Source organism: Echinococcus granulosus, assembly GCF_000524195.1.
Source record: "Echinococcus granulosus chromosome Unknown EG_S00008, whole genome shotgun sequence".
Classification (NCBI taxonomy): Eukaryota; Metazoa; Platyhelminthes; class Cestoda; order Cyclophyllidea; family Taeniidae; genus Echinococcus; species Echinococcus granulosus.
In genome coordinates this window covers 1,701,624-1,725,532 of record NW_020170388.1, presented here as the reverse complement: position 1 = coordinate 1,725,532, position 23,909 = coordinate 1,701,624, and the positions used below count along the sequence as shown (strand labels likewise).

Genomic DNA, 23,909 nt, shown 5'->3' with positions numbered 1-23,909 from the left:
AAGCAGAACCGCTGAAAAAGCTCAAGGCCGATACTTCGGCATCTACAGGCAAAAATTGTTACACTCTTGTGGAGCTGAAGTTCTCCTTGATTGGTGAAGATAGGTATAAGAAGTAAAAAACAACAAGTTCATAGTCTTTGAAGTTTATTTTTAGCATATGACACCCATTTGACCTTTCCAGTTGATACTGTATGGGTATGATCTGCTTCTCAAATCGCTTAAACATGACATGTTAGCCGTCACCACTCTTTGTCTATGAATGTTGCATCCCTCCGTCGCGTACTCAGAAAATCTAAACACAAAGGTATTTTACTTTAAAAAGAAATCCAAGTATGGTTCAACAAAGTGGACAGGTTTGAAACGCGAACATCAGATTCAACCAAGTTCTTATGTAAAAGAACTAGAAATAAAAAGCGAAACAACAGAGGGTACAATAGAGATTCCTACACCGATGGACTGATGTATATTAGTGTTTAACAACCCATATGAACAATGACATCCAACAAACCATTTGGGAGGTAATTGCAGTGAAATATAGCAAAAATCTCATTAACTTTTTTGGTCACCTCCATGCAAAGTCTTGTCTTTTAGACTTGCAGAAGGCGGGATCTGTGCATTAGGAGCATCAACGATGTCTTAGCTAGGTGCATTTTTGTAAGCATCAGTCTGTCAGGCGCACCTTTTAATCACTTTTATATGCATGGAAAGGGCCTCTTAAAATTGGAAAATTCTTTTTTGCAGTTATTAAAAAAAGGAAAAATTTGCATGTTTTTTAATATCTGCAGTCAATTACATGGGATTATTTCCTTTATAACTAATTGTTGTCATTTAGCCAGACCCCAAAAAGAAACACTAGTGCTTACGAGTTCAAGTCAACGTAGCGAATAAAATCACAAAATTAAAAATTACAGGTTCTGGGAACTTCGTCAATAAATACAAAATGCATACTTTCTTTTCATGTGATATAAAACACATCAAGGGCAGAAGGGTTATGTTGTCGTTCACGTTACATTCTTAATAACTTGCCTCACGACTAAAGAGACTTCTATGAATTTTTTAAAAATGTTTCTTTCAGATCTTCTGAAATGGTGCTTCTAAGGTAGCATTATCTTTGAAGTTGAGCATTGGAAATTGAGTTGAGTCGCGAGCCAAAATCGTGATGTAAATTTCTTTAATTTTTTTGTAGAGCAAAATTTGGAACTGATTAAATCTACCAGATATCTTAGCAAATGAAAAATATTCTAACCTATAATACAGAACTGGCTACTTAACTACTACGTAGACAAGAGATTCGTTTAACTTCTTTTGTTTATTAAAAGCTTTTTGGGATTAAAACAAGATTTTAGGTTTATTGCTGGTGAAGGCAAATCGGTTGACCTGACGGAGAGGAAAATTCTTGTGTCAGGAATTAGTCCTGTTAAAAATTTTCTAAGTCACCCTGAAATGTCAGTGCAATACTAGTCTACCTGATTTAGTAAACAATCGACTATATGCTAACAACTTGATTAAAATAAGTTGTCAGTTCTTGCGCCGATTATTATGCATGCTTAATACAACTAGCTCCGGGCAATTGGCGAGTTGGTGACTGGCAATCCCATCGCTACTTAAGGAAGAGTATTAGGTCCCCCATCCACCGTGAATACGTTTAAAGGGTTGAAAATGCAAGCCTCTAGAATGTACCATTAGTTAATTACCCATTCGTTGCCGCTGTTATATACATGAGTGTTTGGTAGATATTTATTACAATTGCTAGTTCCGATTATTTTCCACCCACAATCTAAGCCAAGGAGGGGAAAAAAGAAGGAGTAGGAAGTACCTGCTAAAAGACAGACTTATAATATAGGAAATGATTCTTCATGATAAATAATACATTAAGGCACATGTACCGTAGTGGTCACAAAAAAAGGAGAATAAATCACGCTCATGATAGAAGAGCACGATCATCGTCTCAGAATGGGACAAGGTGAGGTTCTGCGCACATACCTCCCACTTCCCATTACTTTACCACCCGAGCCGGTGGCGGAGAGCAGCGCTGGCAATGAAGCACTAGAATCGTACATAATCATCGAGGTGGAGGCAGAAGAGGAGGCGGAAGAATTCATAATCGGATCAGCTGGGACACTTGAACGCTCAAATGGAGCAAACGCAAAAGGCAACTTTTCGTTAGGCCAAGGCCACGTAGTGGCCAGCCATCGCATAAGATCTCCGTTAGATTCACCAATGCGGCGGAAGATTCCCTCGGAGTCGCAGACTTCACGAAACCACACGGAGGAGGCTTGAAGAGTTAATGGACAGGCCAGAAGACGGAAGGGGGAGAGGACAAAGGCTGATGAGTAGGCAGAGTCGTCAGTCAGATTGTTCCATGCCGAAGCTGTGACGCAACGAAGCCAGAACTCTGGAAGCCACTCAATAACCTCAGTGAGAGTATCAAGTTCGGCTGCGTTGGAAACGCTGGAGGCGTCTAAACACTGGAAGGCGAACTGGGAGAAGCGCTGCCGTAGACAGCGACGCATGTATATGGATGCGCTTTGAATGTCAGCGAGGAAGGGAAATATTCTGGAATGGAATAAGTAATAAGCATCATAATATGGCCCCCTCAAAATGCCATTTTCATTCAGTTTGTTCAGTTTTTTAAGGCCTATAGGTAATGTTTATTGATTCTTGGGGTAAGCGAAAATTCCCCAATGTAATTCAAAGATAAATGAGCGTAACTATTTAGGATGTAGGGAATGGGTTCTAAGCTTATTCACAGAGCTCGCGTTATTTCACATACCCGGGACAATTTCGAAGTTTCGTGGGTTCCTCAGGAAAGATCAGTGTATCCGTGATTGCCAAGAGGAGAATCCTGAAAAGGGGCAATCACAGCGTTCATGATTCTCTGTCTTGAATAACGTTTGAAATTGTTCTGTTATGTTACGATTTCCAGCGCATAAATTTGCCCAAAATAATGACTAGACATTAAAACAATAATTCATAATAAAATAAGATGCCAAGAATAATCGAGAATTGGAGATATTGTCAAACTTAGCCTAGAATGTCGAATTGACTCCTTCTTTTTGCTGCCAAGATACCAAGCTCCTATTTCTTTTCAAAATAATGAATAAACTGCTGCCTCAAGCAAATCAACTTACAGGGCCTCAATGGCTAGATATCCTAAAAATTCGCTGATTTTATCTCACACTTTTGGATCGCTTTTATAAAAGCAATCCAATGCCAAAAATATCAAAGCACAAAGCAAACACCATAGAGTCACCACTTGTCCATTGTAATAAGAGCCGAAGTATATTACTCACTTGCGAGGGTGTGTGTTGAACCCAAGTTCTGTCATTATGTTTACTAAATCAGGAAGAAGAGATGGGGGCATTCGAAGGATAATGAGGCCCTCGACAGAAAGGAGAGCATTAAGGAGAACCTGTCGCAGCTCACTGATGGCGTTGGAAGATGCGCGGAGGTAGTAGTGAACTGCATTCGGCTGATTCGTCCAAAAGCCGGGGAACCTGCCGACAGCAAAAAAATAAATACTACTTATTTTAAACAAGTAAAAGTAATATCCCTACAGTTCAAGAAGCGCAAGGGCAATGGTAATCGATCTGCCGAACGTGAAATATGCACTTCGTATCTTTAAAAATCACATTCTGCAAAACTTTTTATTACTGTCACAAAAAGTAGTATAAGGGGAGAAAAACTAATTTCTTGCCATAAAACTTGATCACAATTCAAATCATTTAAGTTTCACTTGCATATTTGCCATCGAGTCAATTAGAATCCGTCCGAACTCAAGTTTTCCCGACCCCCTGGGCCCATAAATGACGACACACTTGTTGGCCAATAGCGATTCGATCATTTTGCCTAGCAGCGGGGCAGACAGAAGGGAGATCCATGCAATCGAGGACACCGCAAGGGGATTCAGCAAGCTCGGTGCTACTGGCTTCTCTAGTGCATACGCATTCTCATGCAGTGTGATCACTATGCGCAATATTTCATAGGCTGGGTCAATTCTCATCGCGCCGTTGTCGATGCTGTGAGGTGATATTTGAACTTCCCTTGGAGGTTGTCCACTATTCATTGATTGTGGTGTCATCTTGACACAAATAGATGAAATGCTGTCTGCGCTAATACCAATCTGGCCGTCTGAGTCGAGGTAATGTAGGTAAGTCTAAAGTAGATGTCAGATTTTAAAAAGCACTCATGCCTCCTAAACTCTTCTGAGTAGATCGTCTAATTTTGGCTCACATGGAAAAGATTCTTCACTTTGGCTAGTAGATCAGATGCAGACGTATTGAGACAAACCCTTCCTAATAGATGAAGATGTGACAAATCGTCAGTTCTAGACTCTTCCAAAAGCAATCGTGTGCTGATGTTAGGAGAAGTGCAGCCCATTTGCTGCGCCTGTTGCCCTGGCAATGATAGGTAGTGCTGACTAGGGCTGGAGGGCGCAGTTGTGCGTCGAAAGTTCTGTACATCATCGCTTGGTCGGGAAGGAATATCTTTGTAGCTCATTCTTAGGAAGACTGGGACGGCGTGTTGTCCAATTTCAGGGGTTACTGCAAAGAGTTCTACAACAAAGTAGAAATTATGTCTCAACCTGCTCCAGTTTCGTCCATTTATTCATTTTATATTACAACGGCAATCGCAATTAGGAAAAAACTTTATTCCCGATGCCATAAAAATGAAACAAGCGTCTATCATACCTCTAATTAATCTACTTATTCGAAGGGGATTAGCAACGAGTGAAAAGGCACCAGGAGCTGATGCAGAACCGACGGAGGCCTTGTCGGACTCGGAGGTGGCGAGAGAGCATCGATCGACAGCGCGTTGTAGGAAAGCGTTTTCAGCTCGTAGACAACGCACCTGATGCTGAAGCTGGCGGACCGTCTCTTGCGTCGCCTCCATCACCCCACCTGCATCAGTTGCCATACTCTCGCCACCCTCCTCCGAGTCCACCCTGCCTGTGGTCGAAGGCGATTCGCCACTTGAACTAGATGGGGAGTGACGCACGCTTGAACCGCTATAATAAACGTCATAAAAACATAAAAAGGTTGTGTCAAAATGTCATTCACCCTGGTTTGGTGGAATGGGCAGCTAATGAAAAAGTAAGTCAATAATAAAGTAAAAATGAATTTGTTAACAAATCACATCTCTTCTTGAGCTAATTTAATGAAAACGGGTTTGCTTTAAGAACATAAAAGGGACCTGCGGAAACTGAATGACTCCTTTTCCCTATAATCAAAAAAGACTGTGAAGTGTCTTCTTGTTTTGAGGCAAAAAAACTTAATAACTGCGGTAATAATTGTTAATAAGAGATGTGTTTCAAGGTATTTAGCAAAATAAAACAACTGCTACTTCACTAATTTCGGTTGAAACGATATTTGTGCATTTACCTGCTGGGACTGGGTTGGTTAGGGTCCTGTGATGAGGTGGAGGTCACCTTAGTGCGATCAGGAGGATCGCGACTTTTACTGCGTCGGAATGCGCGACTGATGGAAGAACGCAACTACCAGAGACACAAAAAATGGAATAAAACGGTTAATTGAACCAAATTGTGGCGTCAAAATTGATGAAATCTGTTTGGGCTAAAGGCCATAATGAAGTTGGGTTAGCCACTACTACAACTTTGCATCTACTTCTTCCATAGTAAGACAAGAATGTAGTGATTTTATCTTTTTTAAATCATGAGTTGTGCCTACAAGTGGGGGAAAAATATGACTTAATTATTTATGAAGTTAAATAGTACCAAATCGAAGTATTGCAGCCCTTCACTTGTAATCCACATTGTCCCATAACAGTTGCATTTGACCGATATTAAAAAAAAAAAATGAAAAACGGTGTTGGACGAACCCAGCCTGCTTTCTTATTGGCCCGATCCAAGGAATCGCGGATGGGCATGTAGCTGGGTGACATGAAGCCACGACCGGTGGAGTCGTGAAGGTACCGGCCCACCTCGCCATATGCCCCACCGCCACCACCAGTAATGGCATGGGGACCGTGCACAAGGCTAGATAGACTGCCTGCTTGTTGCAGCATTTCTGGGAGGCAAAAGAGAGTGAATGTCCAGGCAGTATTTCTTCTCTCTTTTTGTTTGTTAGTATTTCCACCGGACAATGAGTACTCATTTAAGAACACCTTAACAGTCCTCAAAATGTGGTAGTCAGGCGACATGAATGGGTATTTCATTCCTCCCACATCTGATAGGAGGAGAGGTTGTTTATGCTAACAGCGCCTTATAGAGCAAAATTTCCGCTATTTTCAAAAGATTGGGAGTCAATTTGTCCTTAATTAAGACTACTGGGTCGTTTAATTTGTACAAAATTTAACCTTGTCTAACCACCTGAGCTTTAATTCTAGGTCGTGGAGCCAGCTTCTATGCATCGTCTTGGTCTAAGCCCAGTCAATTTTATTTATATATCTGCAAAATAAACTCACAAGTATGGACACTGACACGCACGTCTTTGTGCGTGTTGACAACCTGACCTCACTACTTTGTGCGCCAGAGGTACCATACTCTCATTTTGCTATAGGCCAAATAGACCAAGAAGTTGATGGAAATGCAGGCTACTTCCATATTATGCTAGTATAACTTCAGCATACCTGGTGCACAGTAAATGTCAAACAAATTATTGTGTAGAAGAAACCCCTGCCTTAACAGCATCACTTGATACGTGAATAGATGAAAAGAATCGGTGAGAGAAGAAACACTTAGTTGCCTCTCCAAAAAAACACGCAGAATTGAGGATTTTACTAGTCTTTAATGTTTGAGGTACTTCATGTAATCTCAAGTTGACTACGATTTGTCCTGAAGGTAAAAACTAACCTGAATCAAGTATGTGGTGAGATTTAACAAACTCTTGAGATTGTGAGAGCTTCCTCCCATTCCTCGCATTCTCCATGGCAGGGGGCCAGTCATTCTGTAGAGCCTGACACCTAAATCTGTCGATAATTTTTCTCAGCTCTTGTACTTCCCTCTCCTGCGTAAATATAAAAGTAATAATAATTTACGACATCTTTTCTTCCACATTTAATCCATGCAATAATGAGCTGCTAACTATTTCTACACCCATTGTTAGTAGTATGATGTAGTTTGTTTTAGTAATTTGCATAAAATACAAGGAAACTGTCGCACCAGTTTCACTGATGATGTAGGAGTCAAAGTCGAAAAATTGACGAATATTTAGTTTTTGGCAAAACTAGACAAATTTTAAGTACTTTTTCGGAAATAAAAGAAGGTCAAAAATAGTGGCCCACCTTGAGTGCTGATGAAGCTGAAAGTTGATGCAGCCGTTGGTTCATGCTTTGGAGACTCTGTTCAAAGGCTTGAACAACGCTTGTCTAGATGGAAAAATCAAAACCAATTTCTCATCAAGTGGTAGACAAGATGGTTCAGTAATTGGTGTATAGCAGGTTCCATCAACAAGGTTTCTGTCAATATTTTATCAGGACACTTCACTAAAATACCCCCACGAAGAATTATCGCCATCAAATAACGGTGATATTAACCATGAAGTATAAGTTAAAGCTGAAAAGGTATGCCTTTTTAGATAGAAAAAAAATACATCCTTAGGTAGTATGTGGGTTGTGCGGTCAGATGTACACTCACATTTGCGGATAGCTGACAGGTGAGTGCTGCGACCTTCTGGTGGGCAAGTTCGAGTTCACGCCTTAATTTTGCTGCCTACAGAATTCGCAAAATATACTGGCTACTTAAATTTTAAAAGTACCGATAAGTGAAGAGTTCAGAAAGATACTCACCTCAAATGCAGAATCTGATGCCTAGGGAATAAAATGTGTAAGAAGACCATTAATTTACAAATAAATTATATTATTAAAAAATAAAGGGGCTTAACGGCCTGCAAATTGGTACAATTTGCCTCCAAGTTATTCTATATTTAAAGGAAATTACCTCGTTTAAATAACTTTTTATTCAAACCTATTTTAGTAAGTACGAAAGTGCAGCCAAGATTGATACTTTTGTTCGAAACTGTCACCTATCATTTCGTGTGATAAAATGAGGTGTTGGCTTGTTGTCAGATTCTTGTCTTTGAAGCAAATGGACAGATCTTGAAAAGCTGAGAGGGCAGGAGACACGCATGAAGCAAAATATTTGCGGACCAAACAACCACAAACGCTTAAATTCGACAAAAAAGAACGAAGCAAAGAGGATATAGTGGAGAAAAAGGAGGTTATAGTGGTAATGACAAAGCGATCATACACATATTTGTTCATACGCCATGGCCCAACGTTGCACAAACATCAGCACACAGGTATTTAGAGCATAGACAAGTGTTTCGCTCTCTAGAATGCGTAACAGCAGTTGTGTGGGATTTCAGGGCTCTCGGTTGCTGTTGTTAGTGCTGCTGCTGATGTTAGAATGATGATTCATCTCGCCTGTGGGTGCAACTTCGTAGCCCTCCCATTCACTGTGTTTCGCAGTTTGGATTGCATCAATTTTAGGATCTCGTTAGTCAACACGAAATGCGGGGTTTTGCATGTTTTGCGCATCGTTTGAACTCCGATAAAGGTAGGAAGAAGGCCCAACTTGTAGTGAATTTTGTTCGCACGATTTCAGTTTACCTAATTTTTTCTCAGTAAGCGATGGTTTACTGGAATGGGAAAAGTGATCCAGAAAAAAAATGTCTGCAGGTTTGAATAAATCCTTTGCATGACGCATCTAATGTAGGATTTTTTAATTAGTTATTTTTATTGCTCATATTTACTAGAAAAAGTTGTCAAAAAATGACTGTTTCAAACTGTAAAATAAGCGCTTAAATTAGCATTAAGAAATTTCGGACTCACGCTGAAATCAAGGCAGTAGTATCTTCACTCACTAAGGCGCCACTAATAGTATATTCATTTGAACTAAAAAATATGCCTTTTTGATTATGAGTGACAAATAGATTATTACAATACCATAATCTGACACCCATCAACCCTCTCTTTCCTCTTTTTTCTCCTCCTCGTAGGTAGCTGGCTCTTTTCTGAGTTTAATTTGAGCCAATATCTTAAATTGATACTTTGTTTAGCTACATATCTCTAACCATGCGGAAATATCAGTCTCCACGGTTTGTCATTGTGCTTTGTCTCAAGTAACGTACGCTACCTTGGCTTGTTATGGTTAGAGGAAGGTTGGGGTTTCTGCATCAGAAAGCCCTTTGAAAAAGTACCCGTACAACTTCACAAAATATCTTTATTAGAAAATACGTTTACATTCACTTATTTTGCCTTAAATACCGCAGCTCCAAAACTACTTCCCCTTGATTAGGAAAGCGACTGTTCTACTAGGTGGAAAAACACTCTGTTGTCCTTAGTGAAAATTCTGCAATTTAGCTTGAAGGCGGCATTTTTAACACCGTCTACTCTGGTATACAATTTAAACAAAACAAGGCAGCACTTTTTGAAGATCCGCTTGTACAACCGAACTGAAGCGACCGTTTTTTTGCATTAAACGCGTAATCTTCTGCTAGTGAATGTAGTAGAATCACTTCCGCCCTTTTTGATTAGAAATGCAAGCTACACCAACAGTAAAATTTGTGCCGAATTCCCTAAACCCTATTGGAAAAAAACAAGAAAACGGTAGGATTCATTGTCTTTTTTAATTATCTGGTCTTTTTTGCATCAGCTGTACTTTTAAGGTTTAAAAAGGTAACTTGCTGCTTCTCGATGCCTGTGGATTTATAAAAAGGTCGAGCAGTGAACCTTTCAGAGTACAATAAGTCATGGATATCTATTTATACTTGTTATCGTCACCTTCAAGTCCCGAAATATTTTTGCCAAGAGGAAAAGGAAGTGGAAGGAGATATACAAGTGGTAACCAACAGGGCGACCTTCAGACGAAAATGCCAAAGACAACTTTTAAAACCAACATGTGTATGCAGCGTTTTGGGTATCTCGGAAGCAAACAAGGCTCGGTGATTATGCTATTGCAAGAAAGGGAAAAAAAATTACTTCAGTGGGCCGAAATTTCCTCACTTAGCACGATAAATGTCGATGAGTGGCAAACAACGAGGAGGGGGAAGCTTTTGGCGGGTAGCAGTACACTTATCAGTTTGACAGAAGTAAATACACTTACGGTACTTTAGTCCATAAAAAGCAACAGCTAGCTACACTTTATTGCTTGAATGAAGAAGGCTACTTTGAGAATACCTTTTTTGTGAAAATAAAATTTTCATTTTTATTTTACTACTTACTGGTGACATAACAGAGCCGGAGGATGACAAGCTCGTATGCGAACCGAAAGCTGAAAATGCAGAAAGCTAGGTTAATGAGATTTTCAAAAAACACTAGAATACTTTGCCTTATTTTAGGCTCAAAATATCTTAAAACTTAATTACACAATGCGATTGTCAAGAAGCCATATTTTTTTATTTTTTTGACAGAAGCCAATTCTGCACCAGTTGGAAGGTTCCATTAACCACTGATTCGGCGGCTGCCTTAAGAGAACACTAAAAATTTTCTCGTTTTCAAAGTGTATCAGTGGACGAGGAAGGAGGAGTCATGACCTCTCCCTGTGCGCACAAAACAAACAAGCAAGGAGGCAGTCCTATGGATTATGCATCGGAGAAATAAATTTTGTTTGTCGGTTAAAGGTCTTCAAGATTGCCTTTTCAGTTAATAGATAGGAAGAATTATTTCTAGAAATAATTTTTGGCTGTCAAATGTTCCACCTTATTGTTTCCGCTAAGACCGACGAGTTGATTTACTGGAAGTAGTTTTCTTCAATTCTTGGAAAATATTCATCTCGATTAGATCACTTCTGGAGTTGTCTACGACTCCAAAAAAGTTCTTTTTTGCTTTTTTGGACAATTCTGACTTCATAGCTACTTTGCAAACATCCTAAAAAGGTGCTCTCCCTTTCAGTCCCTCCTTATCGACTCATTATCACGTGCAGATGTGCCTTAAATGTGCTACTAACCCTTATAAGGTCAGGGTCGATCAAATGGTATAAATATGTATGGCCAGGGTCATCTCGCGTCTTAGACATTCTTCATTGGCCATCTAACTGTCAAGTATGCACATTTGTCGGCAAAGTGGGCGACTTTGTCTACTGACTAGCCTAGGTAAGAGTTTAACAAGAGTCCAAGTTCACACACTACAGCTCTTCATAATACGTAGCCCTGAGATCAAAATTTATCAGCTTGGACATCGACTTGCTAAAAAATTGTCACCCTTGCTTTGCCGTTTCAAATTTCTTGAAATTGCTTTTTAAGGTATTTTGCTAGTTCACTACCCTTGAAACCTTTAGAGAGATCGGGAGGCTTTTTTCTTGATCGCCTATTTGCTCCCCGGTGGGCTTCATTTTCCCCAGTTGCCCTTGTCTGGCTTCAAGTTTGCTTAATCCCGCTCTATCTACAGGCATATATCTCGCTCTACCTCCACTGAAGGGTGAATTTCGATTTCCTTCTTCTCTCTATCCCTGTTTGTCTGAATTACCACCATGCAATTTTGCACACTCAAAAGATGCTCAAACCATATTGTCTGACTGCTTAAAAAGTGACCTTAAGTAGAAACCTCAATCTGGTCTGACATTTGGGATTTGAAAGATCAGATCTACGGTAAGAAAAACTATTGAATAAATCCCATTGAGTACTTGAAATTAGTATACAGATCCTTACAAGAGGCGACAAAAAAATTTGAACCCCTATCTTGCACAAATCCACCTGTATAATTTACACTCAGCCATTTTAAAGCATTCAGTTTAGTTGGTGAGAGACTTGCTTAATCCCTCAAAGCCTACTTGCAAAATCTCCCCAGCTTTTTTTGAAGCTGGAGGATACTTTCATGCCCTAACTAAATATAAAGGCTAAGCTTTTGTAGGAAAACTGACATACGATATGAAAAACTCAGGAGAATGCAATCTTTTCTCCTCTAACATTTCTTCTAATAGTGCGTAAAGTTTCCCCTATAGGCTCTTACAAAAAGTGGAAATTTTAATTCTATGCCCCGTGTAATTCAGTTTTTTGTCATTTTAATAATTTCTTCCTAAAAATTGACTTTTAGGATATTTTAAACAATATTGGCTTAAAAATTTCTATTTTCGTGTCCAGTAAACTGCCACCGGAAACATGATACATCCAATATCAGTTGTACAAAGGAATGGACCAGTTTTGATGAAAAAGATATTTTATAGCATGAACTTAAAGCCTGAACCTTGTTTCTTTAATATTGCGACACTTGGCGCAACTGTGGACTCGTTTATAACACAATGACATTGACATTTGGCAGAAAATTTTCAAAAAATATTAAAGGATAATAGTCTACAATTTGCTATCTAATCAGCATAAATTTTCCCAAAAAATTGTGAAAAATTCACGAAGCTAAGGCATTAAGAAGTTTTTTCTAAAAGCTCATTCAGTGAGACCGGATAGCAATGGACATTTGAAATGAATCATATTAAAGGTATCCAGGGCAGTTGTTCCCCTTCCCCTTTCCTCCTTCCGTCAAAAAATCATTGACTTTGTTGGTTTCTGTACTTTTAAAATTACAATAGCTTACCTTCAGAAATCGGTTGACCCGAACAAAGAGACGACTTTTCTCGCTTTGAATAACCTACATTGCCACTTCTTCCCGTCGTCTGATGCATTCTCTGCATCACAGGCGTCGAATAGGGTAGTTTAATGTGACTCAGAGGTCCATAACCTAACGAGCCCTCTAGGTGATCTTCTCCAGCTCCACTCAATCGCGGCGAGAGGCGAGGAGATCGTGGAGACATCGGCATGGTTGGGATTGTGAGAGTGTTGAATTCTTCCACCACTACTCGCGGCTTTGCCGCAACGGTTGCACGAGGTTCAGGAGTTCCACGATTTGACGGAGTCGGAGTATCATCAAGATTGGAAAAATTGCCTAATGTGATTCGGTTTTGGAGTGAAGCATTAGATTCCTTCGTATTAGCAGCAAGGGTGCAGGTAGATGTACTACTGGAGTCAGAAGTCATTGAATTGGCGGGAGGGGAATTGAGAAGGGTCTTCGAAGAAGCAAACTGGGGTGGAGGACTTAGAGTTTTGGCTCGGAGGGCTGAAATCTGTGAGGGTGATGCTGCTGTACCAAACTGACGGTCTGATCTGAAAAGGACGAGGATATCAAAAAGCCTTTAAAATTGTCGCTTCGGTTGGTTTTGAGGCAAACATTTCTGGTATTATGAAGAAACAAGAAGATGCGTGCATTTAGCCAAAAACAATCTGGGGTTAGTAGCTACTTCTTGATAAAGCTTTTGTTTGACTATATTCCAAATTGTTTGCAAGCACAGTATAATCCCAACATCCCTAGAAACGAGCCCCATTTTCTCTCATAAAGTTTCCAAAATAATTGTTAAAAATAAAACAAAATGATAACTTACAAGAGCATTTTTGTATTATGACAGCCAGTAATATGCTGTTGTTATCAAGTAAGCGAGACTCTTGTACTCCCTCATGCCTCAAGGGGGTGCTTTTAAATTACGCAAATTTTCTTCATCCCCTTTAAAAACTTAAAACTCTAATTTTTTCCACAATTTGGTTGAATGTATCAATAAAAGTGGTGAATTCACTTCCCGGAAGATTTTTCTTATCCCGGCATTTTGGGCCCTAAAGCACCTTTAAGCGGCTGCACCCGAGATTCCCTTCATCGTGGAGTAGAGAACCAATTCAAGAAAGGCGTTTAAGTAAGTGCCATCCTGACCAATAACTCCACAGTCTAGTAAAGACACCATCGGCTGGTTTTATCGGAAAGAAAAAAGATTCTAAAAGATAGTTAAAGTAGTGATCCAAAAATGACTTGAGGAAGAAACTGGCCAAATGCATTATAAAATATCCTTTTAAATAAGTCGGAAGTTTTTTTCAATTATCAAAGGGTGTATCCTGGCCAATTAAACTTTGATAAGGCTATCGTTTATTCGGTTATGATTATGTTTAGAGCTTTTTAGGTTTTGTCCGGGAATTTGGAACATCTCTCTATCTATGACAGGACACAAATGGTTGGATTCGTGCTCAAATCCAATTCAACCATCAGTAGGCCTTTTGTCCACTGCAGCTGCAGCAATCATGTAAGAACACGGCACCTGAAAGGGCACTATTTCTCCTCCAATTTTACTAAAACATTAAAATCACCGATTTTATTCACTTCTTTCATAAATTTTCACCTGTCTAAAACACATATACCTGAAAGAATAAAAAAGCTAGTTGGTGACAAATTATCAAAAATAAAGAAGTAAACGAAGAAGAGTAACTTGCTTTGCCATCGCCCTACTCCACCGTAAATCCCTGCCTTTACAATGTGATAGTTTACAACTATAATTTTATAATGTGCCACTTCACGGAGCCATTTCAGTATTCACAAATGCCACTCTGCACCGTCTTTGGCTACCATGTGATATGGTACAGTAAAAAGCAAGCCTCAGTCTATCATACAAAACCACCCAACCATGGAATAGGAGGCAGGTAGGTAGTCAGTCAGGGAGAGGGACACTTGTCCCCACACAGCTGCATATGGAAACTTATAGGAGTGCACGTGGTTTCCTGTCTCTGCGTACATGTGTGTTCATCTTTATTCATCCGATCCCCTTACGGTTAGGAACTGAACCGAACTGTACCTCTCTCCCTCTTATTTTTCCCTATCGTGGCAGTAGGACTGCTTCTTCGCCTCTTCAGTCAATACGCTTTTCCAGAGTGGTCCTTCTTTTCTGCTTCAAGACTCCTTCCTAATAATTTTGCTACCCTCAGGCAATCCTTTATTTCAAATGGTAAAAAAAAGCATTTTTTCACACTGTTGCAAAATTCGCCCAAACACTGGATAGTTTATTTGTTAGATTTCGTAATTCCCTAATAACTACCATGTCTGTAGTCTCGAACCCTTTCAGCAAGGAAGTCGCGCACAAAAACTCGCTATCTTATAACTACTGACTCATTTTTTATTCACTAGACTACCCTTTCCCCTCCGTCTTGTTTGAGATTTACTAGAAAATAACAAGAAGCGAGAAGAATAACTGAGAGCGGTGGGATTGCACCTTCCCTAGGAGGCGATGAACGCTGAACCTTCTCTCCCTCCACTATCCCCTAATTAAGCTTTGATGATTTGTAAGGCATCCTCTCCCGTACTGAGCAAATATGTCCCGCCTGACTAGTTCTCTTTATTCAAGGGTCTATAACCGGAGGCAGGAGAGTGAAGTAACAGAAGTGCTGTGGGATCACCCACCCATCCTTCCGGTTGTCAAATCAGAGGAATAGCCCCCTATTTTATAAAGTTTTTTTGAGTTAGAACTGTTGGAAGGGACTCAGTTTTTATGCCTATGGTGTGTGCAAGATTCTAGTGAGATGAGCTAGTATAGTTTGAAGTGATGTTTAGGCAGAATGACTCGCAAATAATATAAGACCTGTTACTTGGTTATGTGTTTTCTGCTACCAGAATGAGGCCTATGATTTGTATCCACTGTGAGTGGAGAAGAAATTCGGAAAATTTTTAAAAATTCCTCATCGGATTGGATACCTTTCTTATAATGATCCAAATTTAAGTGTTTGGCAAAAGATCTTTTGACCGTGAACCAAGTTTTCCGCATACTTTCTTTTTTTCGAATAAAGTGTTAATATACTGGCGCACTATTATTTTCATGCTCTCATTCTCTCATACAAATCCACTTTTTAGTGCAGCTTGCAAGACCGGAAAATCCGGCTACCCCTTCACCTACTTACCAAAAATTTATACATTACATGTATAAGTGCGTTGATTCATCCCTATTCTTAGTTATTTTATTACTTTCTGAAAAGGTATGCAGAGGCACAATTTTGGCCAACTCAAAGTGTAACTGGCTTGGCTCACTTGCATGAGATTTACGATTTTCTAGCCAAGTTCGCCAGATAGCGCTCAAATGAGTCATTTAGCTGAAACTTACTTGGTTTTTAATACTTTTTATCAAGGCACACTACTAAAGGTGCTTAATTAAATCATTGCGCTGTGGTTGTCTACAATCCCAGACAATATTTCCGTTCCGGTGCTCTAGGAGTTCCCATTTTCATGGCTAATTCTCGTACATTCTAGCACTTCGTCCCCTTGTCGCACTCCCTCCTAATTAGCCGATAGCACATACATTTAGGCTTTGAGTGTGCTGATGCTTGCCATAAGGTCAAGGCCGATCAAATACTATAAGTGTACGGGAGCTAGACCACCCTGTTTCGTCAATGATCTCCACTACTTGTTCTCCCGTTTCTTATTTATACGTGTTGGCAAAGCGGGTATGTCTGTCTCTAAGCCTTGTTTACTGTTTACTCTGGTCGGGAGGCCGACAGGGTCCAAACTCACGTGACCAAAAACTAGGCCACGACAAAATGAATTCAAGTGAGGTCAACGTTGGGATGTCTATTTCTTCTCCAGAGTGGAAGTACGGCTTTAACTTGAATAGAGGTACCTGTTTAAGCGTATACGACTAAGTCTTTTCGTTGGTACTCCTTATTCATGCAAAAGCAATTCGTGAGGATGTTTACCCTCAGTAGAGTGTCTGGTTTTACTAAATTGTCTCTTATTAATATGATATTAAAAATCATCTGCCTACTTATAATGGTATGCAAGTAGGTTGATTTGGCTGTTAAAAACCAAAATAATAACTAGGGCTGAAAGTCTTGATGTAAATTAAACAATGTGCTGAAAATCTCCCTTATTTGCAAATTTGCTTAGTGTCCCTGTAACAATAGAAAAAAAAAACGTTCTATTCGTCTTTCTAGAAGCCACCAACCTACATTGTCCCGACGGCTTCGATAGCCAGTCTGGAGGACGTTTCGGTCAAAGGAATCTGGGTCAGGTGTACACCACTACAATATCTTCTGGGCAGTGGGCAACAATCGCCAACTAAGAGTCGAGGAGTTGTAAATCAAAGCTTGCAGGATAAATACATATTTACAAAATATTCAATTACCCCGAAGGTAGGGAGCTATTCCTTGTGGGCTTTTCATCTGCATTGAGGATGTGATGAACCTTCTTCGCCAATACCATCACCTCCTTCTCACCTCGTGGACTCCTATCTCCTGCTAGGTTTGTGGGCCTTGGAATCCTCCCCGAATTTGTTGTTGCCAGTACCGCCATAGACGTTGAATCCTGTTTCCCCTGCATATTTCGCTTTTTCCTTTCCCTTTCCAGAGTTTCGGAGCACAGACTCGTGGAACGACCTACCCTATTACCCGTTTTCACCGATTCATTTTCGCCTCCAGTAGAAGATGAAGAATTCCAGCTAGCTCGAGGAGTCGCAGGAGATGATGTTGTGCTAGTCGTTGTCGATGCAACTCTACTTCCAGCGTTAACACTCTTAGCCATTCTGGCTCTGTTAAGAGTACCCCCGGTCCCACCACCACTTCCTCGATACCTCACAGCTGGTGCTTCAACAACCATCTTCTTGGCAATATGTTTCCCTCGTCGTGAAACACACTGAGGAGTCCTAAATCCACCTCCATTCAATTGGTGACTGTTGTTGAATTCATCGTTGGTGAAGGACTGAGAGGAAGTCGAAGAGTCCTGAGACATTATTCCACTGTCTCGAGAGGACGAAGAACTTGAAGGAGTTTTTGGAACTTCATCAGCAGGAAAAGTCTGCTTTGCTAAATGTCTTGCCTGCCTCTGAGTCATTGGAGTGGCAATACAGGACAATGTAGTGGCAGGAATCGTGACTGTTGGATAGGGAAGAACCATAGAAGCGTGTTGTTGATGATTTTGTTGAGGATTAGGTGTTCTACCAACAAATCGCGGAAATGGTCCACCTGGACAACACGGCGAATTCGGAACTGAGTTCTGCCGAATCATCTGAGGTGACTGAATTCGATAGAAGGGATAACGAAGAGCTGTGACCTGAGGTTGTACGATGCCTGTTGGTAGAGTCATTGAGGAGAAGCGTTGACCAGCAGGCGGTTCAACCGTTGATCCACGCATTTGACGGCTGTATGAGGACTGTTGCAGCACTGTAGCAACTTTTGCTGGCTTCTTTAAAGTGGAAAATTTCGTGGTGTCTTGAGGTGAAGCGGCTTTGGATAACATGATTTTTCCCTGGGCAAGGAAAATAGGGGGTTTAATCATATCTCCGACGTTTTTAGAGATTTGACGGCATCGGCTTGGCATTTCAGACTAACTGAAGCTCTCCTACCCTCTCTCCTAAAAATGAGCTTTCACTTGTGCACGATTGCTGGTTCAACTGTGGCGTGGATCTCAACATGCATGATCACTCCATGATTAGATCAAATAAGGTTACTTAATTAATCATCTGCCAGGAGTTAGTACTTGGGAGGACTATCTTTTTCCGTCTGGGTGAATTCATACAAAGGAGTAGGTTAAGGGATTCGTATTTCTGTGGCATTTTGTTTATCTTAGAGGAATTTTAGATTTCGATGCTGAGCTTTACCTGGTTGGATTTGGAAATCTATTAACTTACCTATGCTAAAATTTATTATCGCATTTTGTTTTTGTTTATATCCTAAAACCAACAGAAAAACAAGTTTGTTTACCTTAAAATGTGTCGATGTTTAAGGGAAATCACAAAAATTCGACAAGCCTTGAAAGGTTGAAAAGTCGTTTGCGAAGCCATTTAATCAGACAGCTATTTTTCAAAGTGAAGACAATGGGCTTTGGGACTTCTGTGTTGACCATGTAGCCCAAAAATGTTGTCTCTTATACGGTATTTAAAACAAATATGACAACCCTTTTTCTGCATCTTGTGACAAAGTATATTTTGGTAAATAGCCACAAAAATTCGCTAGATGTTGACAAAATTGACAAGCTGACATGGTCATATCCATACAATTCTTCATCCATATAACTGGACAAGTCTTGGCTAGAATCACTTGGTTTTACGTTTTCAAATGAACCGGAGACCGTGCTAGGATAGTTGCATTGTAGTGAACTGATACTTTCATTAACAATGTGTTTAACAGCGTGGGCACTTCAGTCTCCACAGAGAAGGTCGTGCCTCCTCTCTGTGGCATGGCCTTCGGACCATGCTTGTAGCATCTCAGCCCTTTGTCCGTTATTAAGTGGTACCTTTTTCGATGCTACTTTAGCTTATTACGACTTTGCAGAGGACTCACCGTGCTACAGCGCGTGTAGCATCAAGCAAATCCGATGCAAGGGTACAGCTCTCCCCGTGCTGTCACTGAAAGCAAACACTTGAGGTGATAAAAGAGAGGCGTCTTTTGCGGGTGGGCAAACCGGTAAGGACTTTGAACAGAAGTGTTAAAAATAACGTCTAACTTTGGCAACCACCTCAGCCTCCTGTTCAGCAGGAAGGCCAATAAAATCTGAAGGAAGCGATACCAGCCTTGAACCACCTAGTCTTAGATGAAGCCGAGTTTAAGTCTTTTCGCTTTAAGGAGTTATTTTCTACTGACACAGCTATTCAAAGTTTGGAATAAATAAACAGAAACTAGCAAATTTATCCACCATTTTTAAAGTCACCTTTGCATATTTAAATGGAAGTTTGGAAGCCCGATTTATGATTGGTAGATTTCAATGCTCCATTTCTTTTATTTATTCCTACTTTTATAGCTTATTGATACAACTCAAAAGCTTTGTATGCAGTGTTTTAACCATGGATTGGAATTTTCTTCTATTATTTAACCACGATTTTTAGGAAAGCCTTGTCAAAGAGAGCCTTGACAAGGTCATAGACTTGTTATACATAGAAGGGTATTTGGGCCACCATTGTGCCACTTGGCTACAGAGTGAATGTACATAGTTTTAAGTCCAAAGTAATGGCTACAGAGACTCCAATGTGTTTGGCATTTTGGGATTTATCGTAAAATTTCTGCTTATCTGCATGCTATTAGACATCTCGGAGGGATTTGGTCTCCCCGTTGTTTAAAACGAGAATTCTACCTAACGTAAGTATTGTTCGTCTCTGGGATTAAATCTTGAAGGTTGAAGACCTGCAGTGTTCATTTGTAGTAGTTTTAAAGACAATGCTGCGTAGGCAAAAAATGCTGCCTACCTTTTTATGCAAAACGCATTGAGCCTTCACTGACATTGTGGCATCTCCAAGGTAGAGTGGAGGGGCATACTAATAACTAACACATGGAAGGGTCGAAAGGCTACTCGCGTGACCCTAAGGCTACACAGAAGAAGGGAGAGGACGTAAAACCTTCTTTACATGAGACTGAAGTGGTCGCACAGATGGATTCACAGCTAAACAAAATATTAAGTTACTGCAACACCATTCAGTACAATTCTGTAATTGAAGGTTTTGTGTTTTCTGGGAAATTTTCTAACCCCTAATTGTTTTACAAAATTTTGGTTAGAAATTTCACATCGGTGTTTTCTTAAATAATCCGCCACCTGATGGAACAGAAGGATGAACTTGAGAGCATCTCGGTTAAATATGGTAAATACAACAGGAGTATTCGACTTTTGATTAAAGAGGTGAAATGCAAACCATGTAGCAACACCTTCACCTTTTTTTTCAACCTTCATATCCACTGTGGGCATAAATAGTTGGCAGATGATTAAATACCCGTCAGATCAGATTTGCATTTCTCTGTTTGTGTGCTTGCGTATATGTGTGTGTCAGAAGGAGCAGAGGGGGATAAATGACCTTTATGACCACGATTTACGCGGCATTTCATGAAAATGCGATTAACTCGGGTGGTAAATGTCATACCTATGGGTGATTGTCCTATTTCTTTGCCTTAAAGCTATATTTTTAGGGCTCACATAATCATTCGGTGCAACACTATGTTTCCCTGTGCAAGGAAGACTGTGGGTCTCGCTTTGAATACAGGGGTGATTCGGAGCCATGATTTTTATCCCTTCCCACTTTTATTTGAACCCAGTTTCACAAAATGTGTTATTTGTTCTTTCTCAGTCTATGATAACCAAATCGTGCGTTGCAAACTGTTGGTAAGGTTCCAGACATTACGTGTAATGTGCGATTTTCTTCGACGTATAATAAACACATTTTAGTTTTTATGTTGTTAAGCAGCATTTAAAAGAGTCGCTTCGGTGGTGCAATTTTCACTACCGCATTAGAACGTGACAAGATATTGTTTGTTCTCTGAGGACTGGTATTCCTCTTGGACTTCGGTAGTCAGTTAAAAAATCGGTTTAACAGCACAGTTTTAACAGGTCATAAACTGCTATCTATGGCTGTTTGCATTCGCAGCCGGATATATGGAACATACCCGTTATAAAAGTTACGCATCTACTAAATATGATACCTTCATGAGAGAGGAATAAGTGAATCACTTCTAGAAGATGGTTATTGATGATACGCTGACGTCTTTCTAGCTTGCTATCACTCTCTTGACGTCTCTGAACTCCTTACCACATCCCTGTTCTGACTTAGACAGGGGTATAAACCCAACGCCACCTAAATTCTAAAAATTGCGCTAAAATGCAGAATTTTGGACTCTTGAAGAGAATAGTTTTTTTCTTGAAGTCATACTATTAAAAGTAAAGGTAATGGACAAGAGTACATAGAAAATAATGAATTAAAAGCATACGTAAATTGTTTTTGCAAGTGAGAAGAAAGGCCAGCCCCATTTTCGGTAAAGTTAGCCGTAATGACCTGTTGTAAATGGTAGAGACACGTCAAAAGCAATGCAGTGCGAAGCGCTAATCCTTCTTATACTTTCTACTGCCTCTTTTTTTATTTAGAACCCTTAGGCAATAAAAAGGGTGTGAATCAAATAAATCTCTTGGGGATTTATCACGCCTCCTTTATGATTTCAACTGTCAGGGTAACACCATTTTTCGGGCTCAAATTTGACAAACGCACCTCAAAGCTTCCAATTTCTATCATAGAGATATTTCCAAGCGATATTTTACACCTATAATGTAAAATAAGATGTATCGGTTGATTCACCATCACTTCAAACACAGTGAACCCCTTTTTTCCAAAAAGCATTAAAGATATTTTACCTAGAGGCAGAAGTTACGGCTACTTCTTCCCTCCATTATTCAAAATAAGTTTTTTTTAGAGTTTAAAAGATCTTATGTGATGTAGGCATTTTACTTTGGGACCATTGCCTTGATCACTTATGAAAACTTAAATACGAAAATTCTACATACATAAAAGTTATCTATTGTAATGGAGCCCATCAAGACCTTAGAGGAGGGGGCTTGTGTGCTCTGCAGGATTTTGACGAATTACCAGGCAAGCCGAACTACTGGATTGAGGAAAAATAAGAAATGTGTATCAGTGGATCCAGACTGCCAGGAAGTGGCCTCGTCATGAAATCGCTTTTTACGGAAACCACTAAATGTCGTGGTGTGTACAAAAGGTCATCTATTCCGACATTTGTGTGGTAAAAGTGAAAATCTTCCGTGGTAAGTAATCCACTTTTTATTTGTAAACTTTTTAAAAACGATTGCTTACTGCATATCCTATCGGGTAAATTATTATTTGGTTCTTAAACAAATCGAGTCAAACTTTTACCAGCTTCAAAATGCCGCCAAGCATCACCACTTTTGATCCCACTGAAGGGAGTTTGTAGAGTTGGAAATTATTTTAAAAGTAGATGTACGAGTGATTGAAAAGGATTGTTGCAGTATTTAATAAAGCTTCCTCAGGTGTAGAAGCCTGTAAAATGTATGTGAATGTTTATATTTGCGTATTTTAAGACATTGATGGAGTGCTCTGGACTTTTGGCTCAATGCGACCCAGCGCGGTACTCTTGCCTTTCCTTTCGGCCCATTTGGAGCCCTGGTGTAATAAAAAAGACGTCAATGGAACAGATCCAAAGAGATTTACTAAATCTCGAAGTTGCAAAAGCTTTTCCTATGATATTTTTGTAGCCATCTTGACAAGATGTGGTAAAAGAAAGTATAGGTTAGAATCAATCAGAGAACTGAAAACCAAAGGATTATGCATTGTATCACCTTTAGCATAAAGTAATTTTTTGTTTAGCTCTGGTGGCGTAAAAACCATCATCCTACATTTACATCCACTGGTAAGCGAAGGTAGCGGTGGTGGGTGCCATTAGGTGGATCAGACCCATCCTGTGAGAGCTGTGGCATTTGTTAAGAATTTTATGCTGCATCACAGGGCTGTGATAAGAGACGTCTCTTATGCACCTCTCACACACAATCCTTCATCCCATATAACTAGCCTGGCATTGAGTTCACTGCTGGTAGACTATAGACGCAACCATCTACTATGAACCGCTCACCTGCTGAAGGTCCTATAGATATTACAACTGATATCTGTATGCTTGTTATATTTTAAAAGGACTCACTTCCATCTTCTTCGCATTCCATCTACTCTTCCGATGGGATTTTTCTAAGGATACCTATCGGTTTCTCTTGGCATCAGCAGTGGACAATCACATGGCCACACACAAAACAGAACGAACAAATGAAAAATACAAGTGGGATGACCGAAAGGAGTTGGCTAGAGCCGGTCTTCATTCTTGACTTCTGCAGGCAAGAAGGGATTTTGGCACCCCAAGGAACGCGTTTTTGGATTATAATAATGGTTGCCATTCCAATGAAAAATTTGGCTTTTGTAATGCCTTTCTTTGCTTATTTATTTGGTTTTTATATTCATTATCCGTGCAAACTTATTCGGTCATCTATCCAAATGGCAGATGTTTAAATGGTAGGCTTAATTTTAAAATACACGTCCTAAACTGACGTCTTAAAAATGGAGCACCGTTAAGGAGAAAGCTTTTGCATCCACTAGTCAATATTTGCCAGGGGAAACATAGCTTAGTTGAATGACACTACTACAAATCTTTGTGTTTTGTACTAAAAAAGACTAAAAGACACTTATTTTTACTGTTAATTCTACCCAAAACTTGCATTAAGAACTGCATTGTCTACTTATAAGGTGCCATCCACTCTCCTAACGTGGCATTTGCATATTCACTTCCTCAATTTATTTGCCTTGAATAAATTAACGTAGATGAACAGAAAACGGAAAAGTAATTCAAAAGCCTAATTTCCTAAGAAATACGTTTAATACATTTTAAATCGCATGGTTA

The 23,909-nt window shown here is 39.9% G+C and overlaps 1 protein-coding gene across 1 annotated transcript; it reads right to left on the bottom strand. All coding sequences in view use genetic code 11, as the record gives it.

Moving 5' to 3' along the window:
* Window positions 1–1,940: 1,940 nt before the first annotated feature.
* Window positions 1,941–22,944, bottom strand: EGR_02024 (hypothetical protein; the record flags this gene model as incomplete). The annotated part of the gene is made up of 15 exons (XM_024491273.1): window positions 1,941–2,556; window positions 2,774–2,845; window positions 3,294–3,497; window positions 3,819–4,156; window positions 4,234–4,556; window positions 4,707–5,008; window positions 5,382–5,494; window positions 5,839–6,026; window positions 6,812–6,965; window positions 7,243–7,326; window positions 7,595–7,669; window positions 7,747–7,767; window positions 12,545–13,052; window positions 16,871–17,988; window positions 22,864–22,944. 15 exons carry the CDS (start codon window positions 22,942–22,944, stop codon window positions 1,941–1,943), a joined length of 4,197 nt encoding a protein of 1,398 aa, XP_024354416.1.
* Between the last annotated feature and the right edge of the window lie 965 nt (window positions 22,945–23,909).